Source organism: Ranitomeya variabilis, chromosome 4 (assembly GCF_051348905.1).
Source record: "Ranitomeya variabilis isolate aRanVar5 chromosome 4, aRanVar5.hap1, whole genome shotgun sequence".
NCBI classification, from domain to species: domain Eukaryota; kingdom Metazoa; phylum Chordata; class Amphibia; order Anura; family Dendrobatidae; genus Ranitomeya; species Ranitomeya variabilis.
In genome coordinates this window covers 34,112,190-34,134,968 of record NC_135235.1, presented here as the reverse complement: position 1 = coordinate 34,134,968, position 22,779 = coordinate 34,112,190, and the positions used below count along the sequence as shown (strand labels likewise).

Genomic DNA, 22,779 nt, shown 5'->3' with positions numbered 1-22,779 from the left:
CAGTGGAGTGTGCGTGTGTGTGTAATGTGTACACAGTGGAGTGTGTGTAATGTGTACACAGTGGGGTGTGCGTGTGTGTATAATGTGTACACAGTGGAGCGTGTGTATAATGTGTACACAGTGGAGTGTGTGTGTGTAATGTGTACACAGTGGGGTGAGCGTGTGTGTGTAATGTGTACACAGTGGAGTGTGCGTGTGTGTGTAATGTGTACACAGTGGAGTGTGCGTGTGTGTGTAATGTGTACACAGTGGGGTGAGCGTGTGTGTGTAATGTGTACACAGTGGGGTGTGTGTGTAATGTGTACACAGTGGGGTGAGCGTGTGTGTGTAATGTGTACACAGTGGGGTGAGCGTGTGTGTATGATGTGTACACAGTGGGGTGTGTGTGTAATGTGTACACAGTGGAGTGTGCGTGTGTGTAATGTGTACACAGTGGGGTGAGCGTGTGTGTGTAATGTGTACACAGTGGGGTGTGTGTGTAATGTGTACACAGTGGGGTGTGTGTATAATGTGTACACAGTGGAGTGTGCGTGTGTGTGTAATGTGTACACAGTGGAGTGTGCGTGTGTGTGTAATGTGTACACAGTGGAGTGTGTGTAATGTGTACACAGTGGGGTGTGCGTGTGTGTATAATGTGTACACAGTGGAGCGTGTGTATAATGTGTACACAGTGGAGTGTGCGTGTGTGTAATGTGTACACAGTGGGGTGTGCGTGTGTAATATGTGTACACAGTGGAGTGTGCGTGTGTGTGTAATGTGTACACAGTGGAGTGTGCGTGTCTATGTTGTGTACACAGTGTAGTGTGCGTGTGTGTAATGTGTACACAGTGGAGTGTGCGTGTGTGTAATGTGTACACAGTGGAGTGTGCGTGTGTGTGTATGTTGTGTACACAGTGGAGTGTGTGTGTATAATGTGTACACAGTGGAGTGTGCGTGTGTGTGTAATGTGTACACAGTGGGGTGTGTGTGTAATGTGTACACAGTGGGGTGTGCGTGTGTGTGTAATGTGTACACAGTGGAGTGTGCGTGTGTGTGTAATGTGTACACAGTGGGGTGTGCGTGTGTGTGTAATGTGTATACAGTGGAGTGTGCGTGTGTGTGTAATGTGTACACAGTGGAGTGTGCGTGTGTGTGTAATGTGTACACAGTGGGGTGTGCGTGTGTGTATAATGTGTACACAGTGGGGTGTGCGTGTAATGTGTACACAGTGGGGTGTGCGTGTGTGTGTAATGTGTACACAGTGGAGTGTGTGTGTGTGTAATGTTTACACAGTGGGGTGTGCGTGTGTAATGTGTACACAGTGGAGTGTGCGTGTGTGTGTTGTGTACAGTGGAGGGTGCGTGTGTAATGTGTACACAGTGGAGTGTGCGTGTGTAATGTGTACACAGTGGAGTGTGCGTGTGTGTAATGTGTACACAGTGGGGTGTGCGTGTGTAATATGTGTACACAGTGGAGTGTGCGTGTGTGTAATGTGTACACAGTGGGGTGTGCGTGTGTAATATGTGTACACAGTGGGGTGTGCGTGTGTGTGTAATGTGTACACAGTGGAGTGTGCGTGTGTATAATGTGTACACAGTGGAGTGTGTGTGTAATGTGTACACAGTGGAGTGTGCGTGTGTATGTTGTGTACACAGTGTAGTGTGCGTGTGTGTAATGTGTACACAGTGGAGTGTGCGTGTGTATGTTGTGTACACAGTGGAGTGTGCGTGTGTGTAATGTGTACACAGTGGAGTGTGTGTGTGTGTGTGTATGTTGTGTACACAGTGGAGTGTGTGTGTATAATGTGTACACAGTGGAGTGTGCGTGTGTGTGTAATGTGTACACAGTGGGGTGTGTGTGTAATGTGTACACAGTGGGGTGTGCGTGTGTGTGTAATGTGTACACAGTGGAGTGTGCGTGTGTATGTAATGTGTACACAGTGGAGTGTGCGTGTAATGTGTACACAGTGGAGTGTGCGTGTGTATGTAATGTGTACACAGTGGAGTGTGCGTGCGTGTGTAATGTGTACACAGTGGAGTGTGCGTGTGTGTGTAATATGTACACAGTGGAGTGTGCGTGTGTGTGTAATGTGTACACAGTGGAGTGTGTGTATAATGTGTACACAGTGGAGAGTGTGTGTGTGTATAATGTGTACACAGTGGAGTGTGCGTGTAATGTGTACACAGTGGAGTGTGCGTGTGTGTAATGTGTACACATTACACACACACGCACACTCCACTGTGTACACAACATACACACACGCACACTCCACTGTGTACACATTACACACACACGCACACTCCACTGTGTACACATTACACACACGCACACTCCACTGTGTACACATTACACACACACACACACTCCACTGTGTACACATTACACACACACGCACACTCCACTGTGTACACATTACACACACGCACACTCCACTGTGTACACATTATACACACACGCACACTCCACTGTGTACACATTATACACACACGCACACTCCACTGTGTACACATTATACACACGCACACTCCACTGTGTACACATTATACACACGCACACTCCACTGTGTACACATTACACACACACGCACACTCCACTGTGTACACAGTGGAGTGTGTGTGTGTGTATGTTGTGTACACAGTGGAGTGTGCGTGTGTGTAATGTGTACACAGTGGAGTGTGCGTGTGTATAATGTGTACACAGTGGTGTGTGTGTGTGTAATATGTGCAGACAGTGGAGTGTGCGTGTGTGTATAATGTGTACACAGTGGTGTGCGTGTGTAATATGTGTACACAGTGGAGTGTGCGTGTGTGTGTAATGTGTACACAGTGGAGTGTGCGTGTGTGTGTAATGTGTACACAGTGGTGTGTGTGTGTGTGTGTGTAATGTGTACACAGAGGAGTGTGTGTGTGTATAATGTGTACACAGTGGAGTGTGCGTGTGTGTGTAATGTGTACACAGTGGAGTGTGTGTGTGTAATGTGTACACAGTGGAGTGTGCGTGTGTGTGTAATGTGTACACAGTGGAGTGTGCGTGTGTGTGTAATGTGTACACAGTGGAGTGTGTGTGTGTGTAATGTGTACACAGTGGAGTGTGCGTGTGTGTAATGTGTACACAGTGGAGTGTGCGTGTGTGTGTAATGTGTACACAGTGGAGTGTGCGTGTGTGTATGTTGTGTACACAGTGGAGTGTGCGTGTGTATAATGTGTACACAGTGGAGTGTGCGTGTGTGTGTAATGTGTACACAGTGGAGTGTGCGTGTGTAATATGTGTACACAGTGGAGTGTGCGTGTGTATAATGTGTACACAGTGGAGTGTGGGTGTGTAATATGTGTACACAGTGGAGTGTGCGTGTGTGTAATATGTGTACACAGTGGAGTGTGGGTGTGTGTATAATGTGTACACAGTGGAGTGTGCGTGTGTGTGTAATGTGTACACAGTGGAGTGTGCGTGTGTGTATGTTGTGTACACAGTGGAGTGTGCGTGTGTATAATGTGTACACAGTGGAGTGTGCGTGTGTGTGTAATGTGTACACAGTGGAGTGTGCGTGTGTAATATGTGTACACAGTGGAGTGTGCGTGTGTATAATGTGTACACAGTGGAGTGTGGGTGTGTAATATGTGTACACAGTGGAGTGTGCGTGTGTGTAATATGTGTACACAGTGGAGTGTGTGTGTGTGTAATGTGTACACAGTGGAGTGTGCGTGTGTGTGTAATGTGTACACAGTGGAGTGTGTGTGTGTGTGTATGTTGTGTACACAGTGGAGTGTGCGTGTGTGTAATGTGTACACAGTGGAGTGTGCGTGTGTATAATGTGTACACAGTGGTGTGTGTGTGTGTAATATGTGCAGACAGTGGAGTGTGCGTGTGTGTATAATGTGTACACAGTGGAGTGTGCGTGTGTAATATGTGTACACAGTGGAGTGTGCGTGTGTGTGTAATGTGTACACAGTGGAGTGTGCGTGTGTGTGTAATGTGTACACAGTGGTGTGTGTGTGTGTAATGTGTACACAGAGGAGTGTGTGTGTGTATAATGTGTACACAGTGGAGTGTGCGTGTGTGTGTAATGTGTACACAGTGGAGTGTGTGTGTGTGTAATGTGTACACAGTGGAGTGTGCGTGTGTGTGTAATGTGTACACAGTGGAGTGTGCGTGTGTGTGTAATGTGTACACAGTGGAGTGTGCGTGTGTATAATGTGTACAGTGGAGTGTGCGTGTGTGTGTGTAATGTGTACACAGTGGAGTGTGCGTGTGTGTGTAATGTGTACACAGTGGAGTGTGTGTGTGTGTAATGTGTACACAGTGGAGTGTGCGTGTGTGTAATGTGTACACAGTGGAGTGTGCGTGTGTGTGTAATGTGTACACAGTGGAGTGTGCGTGTGTGTATGTTGTGTACACAGTGGAGTGTGCGTGTGTATAATGTGTACACAGTGGAGTGTGCGTGTGTGTGTAATGTGTACACAGTGGAGTGTGCGTGTGTGTAATATGTGTACACAGTGGAGTGTGCGTGTGTGTATAATGTGTACACAGTGGTGTGTGTGTGTGTAATGTGTACACAGTGGGGTGAGCATGTGTGTGTAATGTGTACACAGTGGAGTGTGCGTGTGTAATATGTGTACACAGTGGAGTGTGCGTGTGTGTATAATGTGTACACAGTGGAGTGTGCGTGTGTGAGTAATGTGTACACAGTGGAGTGTGCGTGTGTAATATGTGTACACAGTGGAGTGTGCGTGTGTGTATAATGTGTACACAGTGGGGTGAGCGTGTGTGTAATGTGTACACAGTGGAGTGTGCGTGTGTAATATGTGTACACAGTGGAGTGTGCGTGTGTAATATGTGTACACAGTGGAGTGTGCGTGTGTGTAATATGTGTACACAGTGGAGTGTGCGTGTGTGTATAATGTGTACACAGTGGAGTGTGCGTGTGTAATATGTGTACACAGTGGAGTGTGCGTGTGTGTATAATGTGTACACAGTGGAGTGTGCGTGTGTGAGTAATGTGTACACAGTGGAGTGTGCGTGTGTAATATGTGTACACAGTGGAGTGTGCGTGTGTGTATAATGTGTACACAGTGGGGTGAGCGTGTGTGTAATGTGTACACAGTGGAGTGTGCGTGTGTAATATGTGTACACAGTGGAGTGTGCGTGTGTAATATGTGTACACAGTGGAGTGTGCGTGTGTGTAATATGTGTACACAGTGGAGTGTGCGTGTGTGTATAATGTGTACACAGTGGAGTGTGCGTGTGTAATATGTGTACACAGTGGAGTGTGCGTGTGTGTATAATGTGTACACAGTGGAGTGTGCGTGTGTGAGTAATGTGTACACAGTGGAGTGTGCGTGTGTAATATGTGTACACAGTGGAGTGTGCGTGTGTGTATAATGTGTACACAGTGGGGTGAGCGTGTGTGTAATGTGTACACAGTGGAGTGTGCGTGTGTAATATGTGTACACAGTGGAGTGTGCGTGTGTAATATGTGTACACAGTGGAGTGTGCGTGTGTGTAATATGTGTACACAGTGGAGTGTGCGTGTGTGTATAATGTGTACACAGTGGAGTGTGTGTGTGTAAGGTATAAGAAGCACAGCAGCCAAACTAGGGAGAACACAGCAGAGGACGGGGTCAGATAACGACGATCAGGACTGTGTCTTTATCCTCTTCCCATAGAAGCCAATTTTTATCCCTGCTCTTTTTCAATGAGCCATTCATTTTGTTTTATTATTATATTAATTTGTTTTTTTGTTTGTTTTTAGTTTTTCCATACGAGGGCTTGTTATTTATGGGACAAGTTTGTTGACCTGAATGTCACAATTCTTTTTAAATACATGATGTACGAAAAAAATATATAAGTGTGATAAAATGGTGAAAAAATGCAATTATTTCCATTGGGTTTTTTTTGCTCCATTTTCTAAATTCAACGTGCGGTACCAACGGTCCTGGATGCCTGATTCTTAGGTCAATGGCAGCAAAATTAAACTTATAAGGTGTTTTCATTATATATATATATATATATATATATATATATATATATATATATATATATATATATATATATATATATATATATATATATATATATATACACACACATACAGTTGTGGCCAAAAGTATTCACACCCCTGCAATTCTGTCAGATAATACTCAGTTTCTTCCTGAAAATGATTGCAAACACAAATTCTTTGGTATTATTATCTTCATTTAATTTGTCTTAAATGAAAAAACACAAAATGAATTGTCCTAAAGCCAAATTGGATATAATTCCACACCAAACATAAAAAGGGGGTGGACAAAAGTATTGGCACTGTTCGATAAATCATGTGATGCTTCTCTAATTAGTGTAATTAACAGCACCTGTAACTTACCTGTGGCACCTAACAGGTGTTGGCAATAACTAAATCACACTTGCAGCCAGTTGACATGGATTAAAGTTGACTCAACCTCTGTCCTGTGTCCTTGTGTGTACCACATTGAGCATGGAGAAAAGAAAGAAGACCAAAGAACTGTCTGAGGACTTGAGAAACCAAATTGTGAGGAAGCATGAGCAATCTCAAGGCTACAAGTCCATCTCCAGAGACCTGAATGTTCCTGTGTCTACCGTGCGCAGTGTCATCAAGAAGTTTAAAGCCCATGGCACTGTGGCTAACCTCCCTAGATGTGGACGGAAAAGAAAAATTGACAAGAGATTTCAACGCAAGATTGTGCGGATGTTGGATAAAGAACCTCGACTAACATCCAAACAAGTTCAAGCTGCCCTGCAGTCCGAGGGTACAACAGTGTCAACCCTTACTATCCGTCGTCGTCTGAATGAAAAGGGACTGTATGGTAGGAGACCCAGGAAGACCCCACTTCTTACCCCGAGACATAAAAAAGCCAGGCTGGAGTTTGCCAAAACTTACCTGAAAAAGCCTAAAACGTTTTGGAAGAATGTTCTCTGATCAGATGAGACAAAAGTAGAGCTTTTTGGGCAAAGGCATCAACATAGAGTTTACAGGAGAAAAAAAGAGGCATTCAAAGAAAAGAACACGGTCCCTACAGTCAAACATGGCGGAGGTTCCCTGATGTTTTGGGGTTGCTTTGCTGCCTGTGGCACTGGACTGCTTGACTGTGTGCATGGCATTATGAAGTCTGAAGACTACCACCAAATTTTGCAGCATAATGTAGGGCCCAGTGTGAGAAAGCTGGGTCTCCCTCAGAGGTCATGGGTCTTCCAGCAGGACAATGACCCAAAACACACTTCGAAAAACACTAGAAAATGGTTTGAGAGAAAGCACTGGAGACTTCTAAGGTGGCCAGCAATGAGTCCAGACCTGAATCCATAGAACACCTGTGGAGAGATCTAAAAATGGCAGTTTGGAGAAGGCACCCTTCAAATATCAGGGACCTGGAGCAGTTTGCCAAAGAAGAATGGTCTAAAATTCCAGCAGAGCATTGTAAGAAACTCACTGATGGTTACCGGAAGCGGTTGGTCACAGTTATTATATATAAAGGTTGTGCAACCAAGTATTAGGCTAAGGGTGCCAATACTTTTGTCTGGCCCATTTTTGGAGTTGTGTGTGAAATGATCAATGTTTTGCTTTTTGCTTCATTCTCTTTTGTGTTTTTTCATTTAAGACAAATTAAATGAAGATAATAATAACAAAGAATTTGTGTTTGCAATCATTTTCAGGAAGAAATTGAGTATTATCTGACAGAATTGCAGGGGTGTCAATACTTTTGGCCACAATTGTATGTTTTACTGGGTTTGCAAAATTCAGAAGTTTCTACAAAAAAAAAAAAATTCTCCTGATTTTTATTATTATTATTATTATTATTATTATTATTGGTATTATCTACAACGATTGGGTTAATTAATGCTAGATTTTGTCAGATTGGAAGTTTTACAATGCGGCGATACCCAATTCGTACATTTTTCAATTTCTATACTTTTGGAGTGGTAAAGGACCGGATTTAAACTTTTAGAAGTGTTTATATATTTTTTAATCTTTTTACTATTTTTTTTTTTATTAATTCTAACGACTTTTTACTTTTTATTAAGCACACTTACTTTAGTATTGCAGTATATAGTGATATTAGCACGCTCCTATAAAACACATCCCCACCCCTAGAAGCGGCATTGAAACACCAGGGCCAAGTCTGATGATGTAGAATCCGAGTATCATGGCAAAAAAAAAAAAAAAAATTATATCCGATCCCATAATTTCGGAATCACTTTCCTATTTATTAGACAAACAGGGTTTTTGTCACCATATTTCCATTGCCTATATTATTAAATAGCTCTTAGACCTGATGACTCTAGTGTACTTACACTGAAAATCCATGTCAGAACATAAGTATAATTCTATTGTCAAAGTTTCCCTGACTAACAGTACTAGCTGGACTCACCTCCACTGTATACAGATATTTTAGCACGGATATATATATAAGTACACCAGCTTCATCAGGTCTCAAAGATCTATTTATTAAAAAGGCGTCATCTACTGTTGGGGACAATTATTGAAATCATTCCGACAGTATAACAGAACAGTTTCTAACTCTTATCAGTCTTTTTCTAAGCTCCTCTAAGCTGATACAGAATCAATGACAACATCAAAGTTGAACGCAAAAGAGGAACAAGGAGCCTGGAAAAGTGAAATTGTGAAAACTTATACAGAAAATACGATTGCAAAAGTGATTTTTAGCCCTAAAATATATGTACAGTATTTAAGTAAAAAGATAAAAAATAAAAAATAAATGTTTTTTAAAAAATATATACAGTTGCAAGAAGTAGGGGAAAGATAGAAGAGCGTTTAACTGCAGGATCTGACTACACAGGGTTTGTTTGTAGTCTGTTACCACGGAAACACATAGATCAACCCAGCAGCTGAAGACATTTACCGGAAGGAGATTTTTTATGAAGATCTGTTGCATCATTTTTCATTCAGGATGCATCACAAACCTTCTTACCTCTGTAGAAGTCAGCGTTCCTCAGGAATAATGTACTGTTCACAATCACCAAAACCCAACACAAGGGCAGGAGATAGAGAATGCAAATAGAGCCCAGTAATAATCCATACAACCTGAGAAAACAAGGGAACACTAAGGTCATTTCTACACCAGAATGTCCTTCTACCGGTCTCATACATCTATGTGGTTAGACAGGATTAGGAAAGCTTTCCTGTAACAACAGCGCCATGGTAGTACACAGGTTGGGAGTGGTATTGCAGCTCAGACTCATTGACAAATTAATCTCTCTGGCGGATGGAAACATACGGTGCTATTCCAGCAAGGAAAAAGACTTATTTTCCCGAAACAGCGCCCCTTTGTCCACAGGCTGTGCCCGGTATTGCAGCCAAGCCCCAGACAAGTGAATACCAGGCACGGAATATTAGTTCCTGCCTCGTAAATAAACATTAACAACAATCTTCTGTGATTTGCAACCGGTGGTTCATAGTCCGGACATGCTGGGAGTTGTAGTTTTGCAAAAGACGGAGCGCCACAGGTTGGAGACTTCTGCAAAAGAGAAATCTTCCAAGTTACTTACTGAATTGAAGCGGAAGGATTCTGCCAGTGCACGACCTGATAGACTCGCTCACAAGTGCCACAGATCAGGTTGAGGATGCCCTCCAGGTGAATCAAGCTGCAAAACACAAGGCGGGAGAGTCATACAGCGAAGAAACCTTCTGAAAGGGGAGATCTGCAGGGGAAAAAAAACAGTTTCCAGCTCTGGGTCACTTACTGGGCTTCTTGCTGTAGTTCTGATAAGACATTGTTCCTTGTTATTTATAAGTCCTGGCTATCCCTGCCCACCCAGCGTTCTGCCTATGCACAGTGTAGACAGAAAGCTGTCAATCAATGATGTTGGTCGGTTAGGCAAAGCTCATTATGACAGGACTAACAGAGCTGACCATAGAAGACATCGATTTCATCAAAACTACAGTAGGAAGCCCAGTAAGTGACCCAGAGGTGGAATCAGGGTCTCTGTGTTAGTGCACAGATATGAGACACCTTCAGGTCATCTGGCTATTTAGACACAATATCCAATTTCTCTATATAACAGGAGGCGCGCTCCATCTTGGACATTTGTGGTATATCCACAGAATATGCAATAAATGTCTGACCTGGCTGTATGAGTCTGGATTCTCGCCTCCCAGGGGGCGGTGCGCTCCTGAAGACTGACAGTTTTTCCTCCTCGATGCTACAGAGGTAAAACTGCTTCCGCTTGCAGCATCAGAGAGCTCATATTTTGGACCAGAGGCTCTAACATGACTCTGGTCAGAACTGTCCATCATCAGGAGCGCACCGCTCCTCTGCCTCCTGGATTCATGCCTCCCAGGCGGCGGTGCGCTCCTGAAGATTGACAGCTTTACCTCCTTACATGCTACAGAGTTAGAGCTGCTTCTGCTTGAGGCATCAGAGAGCGCATATTTCAGGCCAGCGGCTCAGACATGTCTCTGATCTGAACTGTCCATCGTCAGGAGCGCACCGCCCCCCGGTAAGCAGGAATCCGGAAGGTAAAGGAGCGGTGCACTCCTGATGATGGACAGTTCAGATCAAAGACATGTCTGAGAATCACAAATGTCCAATAGTTATAGATCCCATTGCTGAGATCTTCAGAAATCAAGGCCCAGACACATGCTTTCATGGAATGTCTAGGTGGATGAGCATGCTTTCATGGAATGTCTAGGTGAGGGCACATGCTTTCATGGAATGTCTAGGTGGATGCGCATGCTTTCATGGAATGTCTAGGTGAAGGCGCATGCTTTCATGGAATGTCTAGGTGGATGCGCATGCTTTCATGGAATGTCTAGGTGGATGAGCATGCTTTCATGGAATGTCTAGGTGGATGAGCATGCTTTCATGGAATGTCTAGGTGGATGAGCATGCTTTCATGGAATGTCTAGGTGGATGAGCATGCTTTCATGGAATGTCTAGGTGGATGAGCATGCTTTCATGGAATGTCTAGGTGGATGAGCATGCTTTCATGGAATGTCTAGGTGAAGGCACATGCTTTCATGGAATGTCTAGGTGGATGAGCATGCTTTCATGGAATGTCTAGGTGAAGGCACATGCTTTCATGGAATGTCTAGGTGGATGAGCATGCTTTCATGCGAATGTCTAGGTGGATGAGTATGATTTCATGGAATGTCTAGGTGGATGCGCATGCTGTCATGGAATGTCTAGGTGAAGGCGCATGCTTTCATGAAATGTCTAGGTGGATGAGCATGCTTTCATGCGAATGTCTAGGTGGATGAGTATGATTTCATGGAATGTCTAGGTGGATGAGCATGCTTTCATGGAATGTCTAGGTGGATGCGCATGCTTTCATGGAATGTCTAGGTGGATGAGCATGCTTTCATGGAATGTCTAGGTGGATGAGCATGCTTTCATGGAATGTCTAGGTGAAGGCACATGCTTTCATGGAATGTCTAGGTGGATGAGCATGCTTTCATGCGAATGTCTAGGTGGATGAGTATGATTTCATGGAATGTCTAGGAGGATGAGCATGCTTTCATGGAATGTCTAGGTGGATGCGCATGCTTTCATGGAATGTCTAGGTGGATGCGCATGCTTTCATAGAATGTCTAGGTGGATGAGCATGCTTTCATGGAATGTCTAGGTGGATGAGCATGCTTTCATGGAATGTCTAGGTGAAGGCACATGCTTTCATGGAATGTCTAGGTGGATGAGCATGCTTTCATGGAATGTCTAGGTGGATGAGCATGCTTTCATGGAATGTCTAGGTGGATGAGCATGCTTTCATGGAATGTCTAGGTGGATGAGCATGCTTTCATGGAATGTCTAGGTGAAGGCACATGCTTTCATGGAATGTCTAGGTGGATGAGCATGCTTTCATGGAATGTCTAGGTGAAGGCACATGCTTTCATGGAATGTCTAGGTGGATGAGCATGCTTTCATGCGAATGTCTAGGTGGATGAGTATGATTTCATGGAATGTCTAGGTGGATGCGCATGCTGTCATGGAATGTCTAGGTGAAGGCACATGCTTTCATGAAATGTCTAGATGGATGCGCATGGTTTCATGGAATGTCTAGGGTAACTTTCACTTCTTTTCTTTTTTTAACCAGTTTGACCACATTTAAGAATGTTTTTTATCCCCTAGACAAACCCTTTAAATGACGATAGTATAATCACATTTTAAAGAGACAGTACACATTAACCAACAGTGACCGTGTTATTCTCCAGGACAGAGAATCTCCGTATTCTCCAGACATTTATATTTTGCGCCACGGGCATCGCTCAGACGGCGCGAGATGTAACACTGGATGGGGCAGATCTAGAACTCAAGGAATGAAGAAGGACTTACAAGCTCTTGAACTCCGCCACAGCTTCCTGCCGGGTGAGTTTTACTTTCTTAAGATCCTCACGTCGCACGCTGTAGTATTTCCTTCTGGCCAGCTCCGGTTCGGGGAGATTCGCGTGCGACAGCTCCTGGAGGTAGCCGATAAGGGCAGGTATGGAGACCAGCAGGGCGCCCACCGAGAACCAGGCAACTGGAATAATTAAATATAAAATCAATGTAAAATACAATATCTGCACACAACGATGACATACAATATTCAGCCTATGGGATGATCAGCATATGAGAAGGTGATCAATTTTCCTGCAGCGCTTCCATTAATTAAGTATTAATTAAGAATTACTGTATTTTCTGGCGTATAAGACTACTTTTTAACCCCTGAAAATCTTCTTAAAAGTCGGGGGTCGTCTTATACGCCGGGTGCCGTCTTGTACGCTGAGTGCAGACACCAATGTGTATATGGTGGGTGGGGGGAGTGGTCCCGATGACGAAGAGGGGGCGTCTCACAGGAAAGTGTGAGTGGAGTATCCCCCATTACCTCATTGTAGCTGCAGCATGGGGTCTCTGTGCTGGGGAGAGGCGGCAGCTGCTGCTCCTCTTTGTGCCGCATAGGTGCTGTGCTGTGGGGCGGTGGCCGCCGCCGCTCCCCAGCACCCCACACTGCAGCTACAATGAGGTAATGGGGGATACTCCACTCACACTTTCCTGTGATATGCCCCCTCTTCGTCATCAGGACCACTCCCCCCCCAAAAGGCACATTAGTCACCGGCCCTATAAGACGACATACGGCGTATAAGAAGACCCCCGACTTTTAAGAAGATTTTATATTTTAACTGGAAAAGTTGGGGGGTCGTCTTATACGCCCAGTCGTCTTATATGCCGGAAAATACGGTAAGTATTACATAATCCTTGCTGAAATGAGTGGACAGGCATGTCAGGTCCTACAGAAAGAGAAGTTTTTTGCCCCCAATGGCACAGTCGCTGTGAACTCCAGGATCGCCAACATCTCCTATTAGGGTTGAGGTAGCAGAGTATCAGCTGGACATGCTCCATCCATGTATGGAGATAAATACACCAGCGTTTTGGACCAAGGGATAAAAGGATCAGCCTAAGGGATCATGAGTAAGGCCGAGTTTATATGGGCATTTTCTTCACAGTCTGCCAAGATCGACCGGGAGACTCCTGATCCAAACTTTATTGTAGGCACATATGAAGCTGTAAATATATACACTGCTCCAAAAAATAAAAGGAACACTTAACCAACACAATGAAATTCCAAGTCCATCACACTTCTGTGAAATCAACCTGTCCAGTTATGTAGTAACACCAATTGTGAATCAATTTCTCCTGATGTTGTGCAAATGGAACAGACAACAGGTAGAAATGATCGGCAATTAGCAAGACAACCCCTATAAAGGAGTGGTTCTGCAAGGGGTGACCAAAGACCTTTTCTCTGTTCTCATCCTTTTTGGCTGTTATTTTGATCACTTTTGCATTTTGTAATTGCTCTCACACCTAGTGATACTGTACAGTAGCATGAGACGGTGTCTACAACCCACAGAAGTTTCTCAGGTAGTGCAGCTCATCCAGGATGGCGCATCAATGCGAGCTGTGGCAAGAAGGGTAGCTGTGTCTGTAAGCAGAATGTCCAGAGCATGGAGCAGATGATACCAGGAGACAGGCCAGTAAACCAGGAAATGTGGAGAGGACCGTAGGAGGGCAACAACCCAGCAGCAGGACCGCTACCTCCTCCTTTGTGCAAGAGGGAAAAGGAGCAGTGATCGAGCCCTGCAAAATGACCTCCAGAACATCCGTGTGTCTGCTCAAACTGTCAGAAACAGGCTTCATGAGGGAAGTATGAGGGCACGAAGTCTACAAGTGGGTGTTGTGCTTCCAGCCCAACAACGTGCAAGGCAATTTGGCATTTGCCAGAGAACAGCAAAACTCAACATTGGTGCCCTGTGTTCTTCACAGATGAGAGCAGGTTCACACTGAATGTTCACTGCTCTCCGTGCACACAGTCCCGGCATGCAGAGCAGTGAGCTGCTGGCATCGGAACAAGATGCTGCGAGGGAGCGCCGGGAAGGTAAGTGTAATGGTTTGTGTTTTTAATGTTTTCCGATGGGGCCATACATACCAGTATGGGAGTGGGGGCCAATCATACCAGGATAGGGATGAGGCCATGCCTGCCAGGCTAGAGATAAGGCGGACATACATACCAGAGTAGGGATGAGGGGGCCATGTATATCAGGAGAGGGGTGAGGGGACCATATATTCTAGGATAGGGGATATTAAGTAAAGAATTGACCACTTTTTTTTTCCCTAATTTCCTCCTCTAAAACCTAGATGCATCTTATGATCCGGTGCGTAAATATATTATAATATATATATATATATATATATATATATATATATATATATATATATATATATATATATATATAAAAAAATGTATGCGTGCATGCACATTTATATGTGCACACATCATACGTGCATATATATGTATAATGCATAAAAACATAAAGAAAAAAAGTAAAAATAAAACAATAAGCATGCTCAGTGTCGCCGCGTCCATAAAAGTCCGGTCTGTAACAGTGTAAGATCACTCAGGAGGTTAATTGTAAAAAGAAAAACCCCAGAATTGTCAGAATTTTTGGGGGGTCACAAAAAATACAATGAAAGTGATCATAGACCCCAAAATGATAAAAACTTCAAATGCAAAAAAAAAAAAATAAACGAAAAAAGGCCTGGTCCCTAAGGGTTAATAATATTTTTGGAAAAAGAAATGCAATACTGCTCATCCAGGGGACAGAGGGATTCACCATCCAGTCCTTGTCACAAAGGACGACAGCACAGCGAGTGGGCGGCCATGAGTGAATGTTTGTCCTTACACCCATCATCAAGTATTCATTGGTGAGACGTGTTTTACATGGATCCGCACATGTTACCATCTGTCGTTACTCTGGCGCCACATCGGAACAAGACGCCCCACGACAACCAATCACCTGCAACATTATTCTCATATTTCTAAGGAAGATGATTACCGGCCTTTGTAGCATTATATGGACACACCGACGCAAGCAAACACCCCGCGTCACACACAGCCGGCTACAACAATGGAGCCATTCACATGTCCCAGGCCTGGAGGATGTGTATTCAGCAATATCATTTTATGAAAAAAAAAAAGTAACACCTGAAAAGTAAATACTAGACAAGAATGGAAACTATGTGAGGGATAAAAAAAAACTACAAAAAACAGCACCACGCTTGTCTACAGGTTGTGTCTGGTATCTTGAGTGTGAATAAGTTGCGACACTAGACACAACCCATGGACAATGGCGACAACCAATATGGCTGCCACTAGAATACCCAACAATGCCAGACATACCACAGATTTGAAGGCAGCTGTGAAGCCTTTGAAATTTCTTAGCGCCTTTTTTTGCAAAATTCTTAACATAGAAATTAAATTTTACCCAAAGATTGATACAGGTCAGACTCCATAATTAATGCACACCCAAGACCAACCCCCCTACATAAATTCAGACCCAAGACCAACCCCCTACATAAATTCAGACCCAAGACCAACCCCCTACATAAATTCAGACCCAAGACCAACCCCCTACATAAATTCAGACCCAAGACCAACCCCCTACATAAATTCAGACCCAAGACCAACCCCCTACATAAATTCAGACCCAAGACCAACCCCCTACATAAATCCAGACCCCAGACTACCTGCCTACATAAATTCAGACCTCAGATCAAGCCCCTACATTAATTCAGACCCCAGAACCTTCCCAATACATAGATTCAGACTCCAGACCAACCTCCTACATAAATTCAGACCCCAGAACCTCCCTTTACATAGATTCAAACCCAAGAACAACCCTCTACATAAAATCAGACCCCAGATCAACTTCCTACATAAAACCCAACCTGTTGTGAACTATATTTCTTTGCTCCCTCTTGTGGTCATTAGCGGTATGGCACTTGGAGTGTCTTTCCCCAGGTTGGCACCCACCTGCTTCATTTGGCCTTGGGTGTGCCTATATAAACTTCCTGGATACTCTGTATTGTGCCTGGATTCGTTGTTATCAGACCATGTCTGTTTTCTCCTGTCTCCTGGTCTCCTGATTTTGCAAGATAAGCTAAGTCCTGCTTTCTTATTTTTGTGCATTTGAATTTTCCTTATTTTGTTTCAGCTTTGTTTAAAATGTGATTGCTGATTTTGCTGGAAGCTCAAGGGGGGCTGTTATTCTCCCCCCACACCGTTAGTCGGTGCAGGGGTTCTTGGATATTCAGCGTGGATATTTTGTAGGGTTTTTTGCTGACCGTATAAGTCATCTTTCTATTTTCTGCTATTAGTCAGTGGGCCTCTCTTTGCTAAATCTAGTTCATTCTTACGTTTGTCATTTCTTCTTACCTCACCGTTATTATTTGTGGGGGGCTTGTATTTCTTTGGGGTCTTTTCTCTTGAGGCAAGAGAGGTCTTATTTTCTCTGAAAGGGTTAATTAGTTCTCCGGCTGGCGCGAGACGTCTAGAACCAACGTAGGTACGTTCCCCGGCTGCTGCTAGTTGTTTGTGCTAGGATCAGGTATACGGTCAGCCTAGTTACCACTTCCCTATGAGCTGGTTTTTTGTGTTTGCAGACTTAGCTGGTACTCCTGAGATCCTCTGCCATTAGGATCATAACACCAACCCCAGACAAACCACCTACATGTATTCAGACCAACTTTCTACATAAAGTCAGACCGCAGAAACTCTCACTACATAAAGTCAGACCCCAGACAACCTCCTTCATAAATTCAGACGCCAAACAATCACATACATAAATTTAGACCTAACCAACCTCCTACAGAAATTCAGACCCTAGAATAACTTCCTACATAAATTCAGACCCCAGATCAATCCCCTACATAACTTCAGACCTCAGTCAACCTCCTACATAAACTCAGAACCCAGATCAAACCCCCAAATACTTTGAGACAACAGACCAGACACCTAAATATATTCAGATCTCCTATATAAATTCAGGCTAGATGTCAAAATTAATTTAGACTCTAGACCAATCCCAAAATCAAATTCAGGCCTCAACGCAGACCCCTAAATGCACCTGTTGCTCGTCGCTCCTCCCTCCCGGGTTGGGTCCTCTTAAGCTCTGAGAATCTTGTCGCCAGTCATCGTTAAGATGTCATGGGCCCCACAACATAAAATATCATTACCCTGAAAGGACATGAGGACCCAGTGATGTGGTGTCTGGAGCCAAAGGAGACCCAAACCGGGAGAGAGGAATTCATTTTTGCATCTAATTTGTTATTAGGGGCCTCGTCTGGATGTGGAAAAGGTAATTAAGTTGTAATTAAGGACTGACCTAACGGGAGTTACAGACATGGGAGATGCCTGGGCGCCCGGGTGTGGTCAGATCTTACAATTCCCAAATATAAGCCATTAGTAAAAGGCAACCATGCTCTCGCCCAGCCATTGTGTAGGGGATGGTTTTCCAGATTGCAATGGCCCTTGCCGAGCCTACAGGTTCTCCGTTCCTCACCTTGCACCCAGTTTTCTCAAGAGAAGATATAAAAGAAGTGAATGAAGGACGAAAGTGAAAGTTCCCTGCCAGGATCGGAGAAGACGGCGGCAAATCCGTGGGATCATCACCACTTACCTTCATTCATCGTGAGCAGCAAAATGTTCACCAGAAAACAGGTGAGAAGTGAAACGATTGGCGTCTGCCATCTACAGGGAAAAGCAGAGAAAAAAATTGAACACAGAACAAAATATTATTATTATTTATTATTATTGCAATGGAATTTATTTTTCATATTTTATTATTGATGATTTTATTGTTTTATTTTGAATGGGGAGAATGCGGGGTGATGTGAACTTTTATATTTTTTCATTTTTTCAACCATGGGGGGGTCTCCTGCAGACCCGGGTTGGCACCCAGCGGTCATGTGACAGAGGCGCCAACGGGTGGAGTTATTGACGAGCTTCCGGCGCATTTGAGTTAAATGCTGATGTCAGAGATCGACAGCGGCATTTAACATGTTAACAGCCGCGGGTGGATCGCGATTCCACCCGCAGCTGTTAGAGGCACTTGACAGTGAGCTGACATGTGACGGAAAAGACGCGGGCTCAGCGCCGGGGCCTGTATTAAAGGGGAAGACACAACATATGACATCATATGTCGTGAAGGGGTTGAAGTAACTTTTTCTTTTTCCGTCTTGTGGTATTTGTTTTTCGCACCAAATTCTTTAACAATTTGGTTCAAAAATACTTTTTTTTTTTTTTGCCTTTAGATTTTTTTAAGCTTTTTTTTTTTAGCATAAAGTCATAAACGTCCCAAAATTTGACAAAAAAAAAAATTCAGACAGACATTTGTATTCACTGCAAAAATACTTAGCACCCGTTTTGGTGTATACAACAGGAATATTTATTAATTGAGACAAATCCAGAAAAAACAATAGAAGTTTCGGTCAATACAAAACCTTCATCAGTCTATTAAAAAGAAAAAGAAATAAATGTACAACTATAGAAAATAGGAAAAAAAATAGATGAACACCATTTATCATGAGTGTCATAAAATACAAATCAAACAAAATACAGATAAATCTACGTAGTACTAACAAAGTGGTGAAAAGAGGAGATTCCAGGATAGCATCATTGTGGTATTATTGCTCTCAATCTCTCAGTTCAGGAAGGAAAAATAAAGGTGTAAAAAAAAAGGAGAAACAGGAAAAGAAAGGGAAAAAAGAAACAAAGAGGAAAAGAAAAAGTAAAAAAAAAGAGGAACATAAGAAACCAAAAACCGCAGAGACATTTATAGAGGCAACGGTGTAAGTACAATCATAGGACAGAACATAAAAGTGAACCGTATAATGTGGTGCATGGCGCCTGAAGCTACAGGGTAGGAGAAGCCGGATTGCTAGAAAATAGACCCGATGGCTAGGACGAAGCTGGCATCCACCAAAAAAGCAGAATATGCACACACCCAGATAAAGCACACTGAAAGGTGCCGCAATAGGTTATAACTGATGGACTGGGTATCCTGTGTGCACCACTCGCTCCAGAAGAGTCTGGTCTTTTTTTCTCTAGACCGTTATATAAAATCACTCTCAGGAAAGGACTGGAAATTTCATGAATCAGCCAAAAACATCTTGAAACCCCAAATCCTGCCTACAATGGTGAACTTTAAATAAAAAAAGGGGGAGAAGGAAGAGAAAAAAAAAGAAGAAGGAGGAGAAGAAGGAGAAGAAAAAGAAAGAGGAGGAGAAGGCGGAGAAGAAGAAAAAGGAAAAAGAATAAAAAGAAGAATAGGAAGAAGAAAAAAGAAGAAAAACAGAAGGAGGAGAAGACGAAGAAGAAGAAAGAGAAGAAGGAGAAAGACAAGGAGAAAGACAAGGAGAAAAGGAAGAAGAATAAAAATAAGAAAAAGAAGAAAAAGGAGAAAAAGAAGAAGGAGGAGGAGGAGGAGGAGGAGGAGGAGGAGAAGAAGAAGAAGAAGAACAGAAGGAGGAGGAGAAGGAGAAGAAAAGGAGAGGAAAAGGAGAGGAAAAGAAGAAGAAAAAGGAGAAGAAAAAGAAGAAAAAAGAAAAAGAAGGAGGAGGAGAAGGAGAAGCAGGAGAAGGAGAAGAAGGAGAAGAAGAAAATGAAGAAGGAAAAAGATTAAAAAGAAGAAAAGGAAGAAAAAAAAGAAGAAAACAATAAAAAGAAGAAGACGAAGAAGGAGGAGGAGAAGAAGAAAAACAGAAGGAGAAGGAGAAGAAGAAAAACAGAAGGAGGAGAAGAAGGAGGAGAAGGAGAAGACGCTAACACATAAAATAAATTTTAAAAAATCACAAATTACAAGAAAAATAAGGTGCAAGTGATAAACAGGAGAAAAAAAAACACTAAAAAGTAGACAAAAAAATGCAATAATGAAGCCCTTGGTGTTTACATTTCTCCCGATCTCTCTTGTTGCTGTTGGTGAATAAAAACATTCTTGTCTACATCCACAGGCTAAAAACAGGCTCTAGCTTGTTACCACTCACTGACTGCAAGCAGAGATCTTGAAACACTAATTGTTTTAGAAAGCTGCAGAAATTCTGTACATGGCTACTGGGTTATCTTTACATGACACCTGGAATATGTGTCGGATTTTATGCCGATTTTGGCACAAAGGTGGAAACCACATGAAATCCATATCTCATTTATTCACTGGGAAAAAAAAAAAAGTAGTATACAGAAAAAGCCAGCTGGATAACCCCATCGGATGGAGTTAATTTTCATGGGGATCCACGATGCGGTAAAATGCACATTTCTGCCGCAATAAAATAAGTGTCGGGTTTGCAAAATGCAAATGGCATAAAAAATTTAAAAAAAACTCATATCAAAAATAGTTAGGAGTAAGTTCACACGGTGTTTTTCAGCAGTAAAACCTGATCTCTTGGCAGGAAAGAAGCTGCAGGAAAAAAGCACGTTTTTCTTGGGTTTTTTGCTGCATTTTTGGGGCATTTTTTGCTGCGGTTTTGGCATGCTAGATTTGTCTCTTGTGCATGCTGATTAAGTTTAGTATTAAAAAAGTCCTATTCTACAGGATCAGGTTTTGGCACAAAAATGCAGCAAAACCTTATATCTGCATTTTTTCAGCGGTTTTTTTACCACTCATTCATTTCAATGGGTGAAAAACGCTGAAAAAATGCTGAAAGAAGTGAAATCCTCCATTGTGCAAGAAACCGTGCAAAGCACAAAACCCTGATGACAAAAAAAACAATGTGTGTGCATGAGATTTCTGAGATCTCAGACTTTGCTGGTACTGTAAAACGCAGCTAAAAATTAGCATTAAAAAAAAACATTAAAAAACACAGTAAAAACTCTTAGCGTGAACTTAGCCTAAAACTTGCATAAAAAATGCATGAAAAAAACTGCAAAAACGCCTAGTGTGAACTTAGCCTAAAACTTGGATAAAGAAATCTGCAAAAACGCCTAGTGTGAACTTAGCCTAAAACTTGCGTGAAGAAATGCATAAAAGAAAAAAATGCAAAAACGCCTAGTGTGAACTAAGCCTAAAACTTGCATTAAAAAAAATGCATAAAAAACACTGCAAAAACGCCTAGTGTGAACTTAGCATAAGCATTGGATTTGCAAAATGCAAACAGAATCAAAAAAGCACCAGAAATAGTGAAATGGCAAAGTGAGCTCTGCCCCATCGAGTACAGGGAGCGCCTCTCACCTCAGCAGGTATCGGACCGTGTCCCAGCCGTCCCGGACGGGCTCCAGGTAGATCTCGATCCTCTTGTAGGAGACGACCAGGTTGAAGAGATCAAAGGCTTGCGACTTGCTGGCGACTTGAGGAGACCCCGGCTGGGACTCCGCCATGGATGGCATGCCCTCCGACCAGCCCGTGTCCCCGGGAGAAGCCGCATCCCTCTCTGTCGCCTGCATGCTGCAAGAAGGAAGAGAGTTACCGTAAGACACACAGCGGACGAAGGGAAAACTTCCTGGACATGAAGAACAGAGGAAGCTGCTGGAATGTGACAATAGGCGCTCAGACCTCTTCTTCCCGGCCAAGCGTCTGCGGAGCCTCCAGTGCATGGCTGCGCTCGATGCCAGGAACACCATGGAGGACTGGCATCGATCACCAGGAAGTACAGCGCCGGTATCAGAAAAATATGTTCAAAGGTCAGAAGAAAACTGAAGAGGATCTGAAGTTCAGGCAGCAGATAAACAGGTTCCCGGCTGATCAGTGCCGCAGGCTGGACGTGGGACGGGCCGCAGGGTAATTGCTTTGTGTCACCGCTGCCAGACTGTAAGGTCCCAGCTGTCACCTCCCACACCTGTGGCTTCTACACGGAGGGTTCACATACTTATACGCTCTCGTGGAAAGGAGCTTTTCAATTGTAGGTAACTTTAAGCTCAATCCGTATTATCCCTTTAAATGTCAAAGATCACCGTTTGCTGTCAGCGGGTGAAATATTCTCATCCGGATCATTATTTGGAAAATAGAATTGTAAGTTCTTGTTTAGTAAACAGGTCTGCTGCTGATTTTACGGAAGCTGAGCTCAATCTGTAACATCCCTTTAAATGTTTGCGGTCAGTGTTAGGAGCAATTAGTTTTGTATCTAATCGGTAATGATCCTTTAATCGTCGAGATCTCTGCTGTCAGTAGATGAAATATTCTAATGTGAAAATTAACGTTAGATTTCATTGTGTGTCCTTGTTTAAAGGGGAAGTGTCTGGTTTTGGCCAACTCAAGCTCAATCTGTGTTATACCCCTTTAAATGTCAAGATCTCCGTTTGCTGTATTCCAGGCTGGAATGTTTCATATAATTGTAAACCTGTTTTAGGTCATGTAGAATAGACCTTTAAATATCAATATCACCGCTTGCTGTCAGTGAATGGAACATTCTGTCAAATATACCGGTAATTGTATTTCTTTGTTGTTCGTGCAACTTGATCTCATTCTGTAATATAGTAAAATGTCGAGATCTCTGCTTGCTGTCAATGAATGGAATATTCTTGTACATT

The 22,779-nt window shown here is 43.2% G+C and overlaps 1 protein-coding gene across 4 annotated transcripts in view; it reads right to left on the bottom strand.

The window, feature by feature from the left end:
- ZFYVE27 (zinc finger FYVE-type containing 27) overlaps nt 1-22,779 on the bottom strand; it is a 96,227-nt gene that overhangs the window by 59,177 nt on the left and 14,271 nt on the right. For 2 of the 4 annotated variants that reach the window (XM_077258311.1, XM_077258313.1), the window contains exons 1-6: nt 21,806-22,012; nt 21,485-21,697; nt 17,939-18,009; nt 12,279-12,465; nt 9,496-9,591; nt 8,919-9,031 (exon numbers count right to left, since the gene is read on the bottom strand). In XM_077258311.1, coding sequence (XP_077114426.1) covers nt 8,919-9,031; nt 9,496-9,591; nt 12,279-12,465; nt 17,939-18,009; nt 21,485-21,697; nt 21,806-21,873 — 748 coding nt within the window. In that variant the 5' untranslated portion in view covers nt 21,874-22,012. Of the gene's footprint in view, nt 1-8,918; nt 9,032-9,495; nt 9,592-12,278; nt 12,466-17,938; nt 18,010-21,484; nt 21,698-21,805; nt 22,013-22,779 lie in introns of those variants that run through there. The other 2 variants (XM_077258314.1, XM_077258312.1) reach the window with 1 other exon arrangement.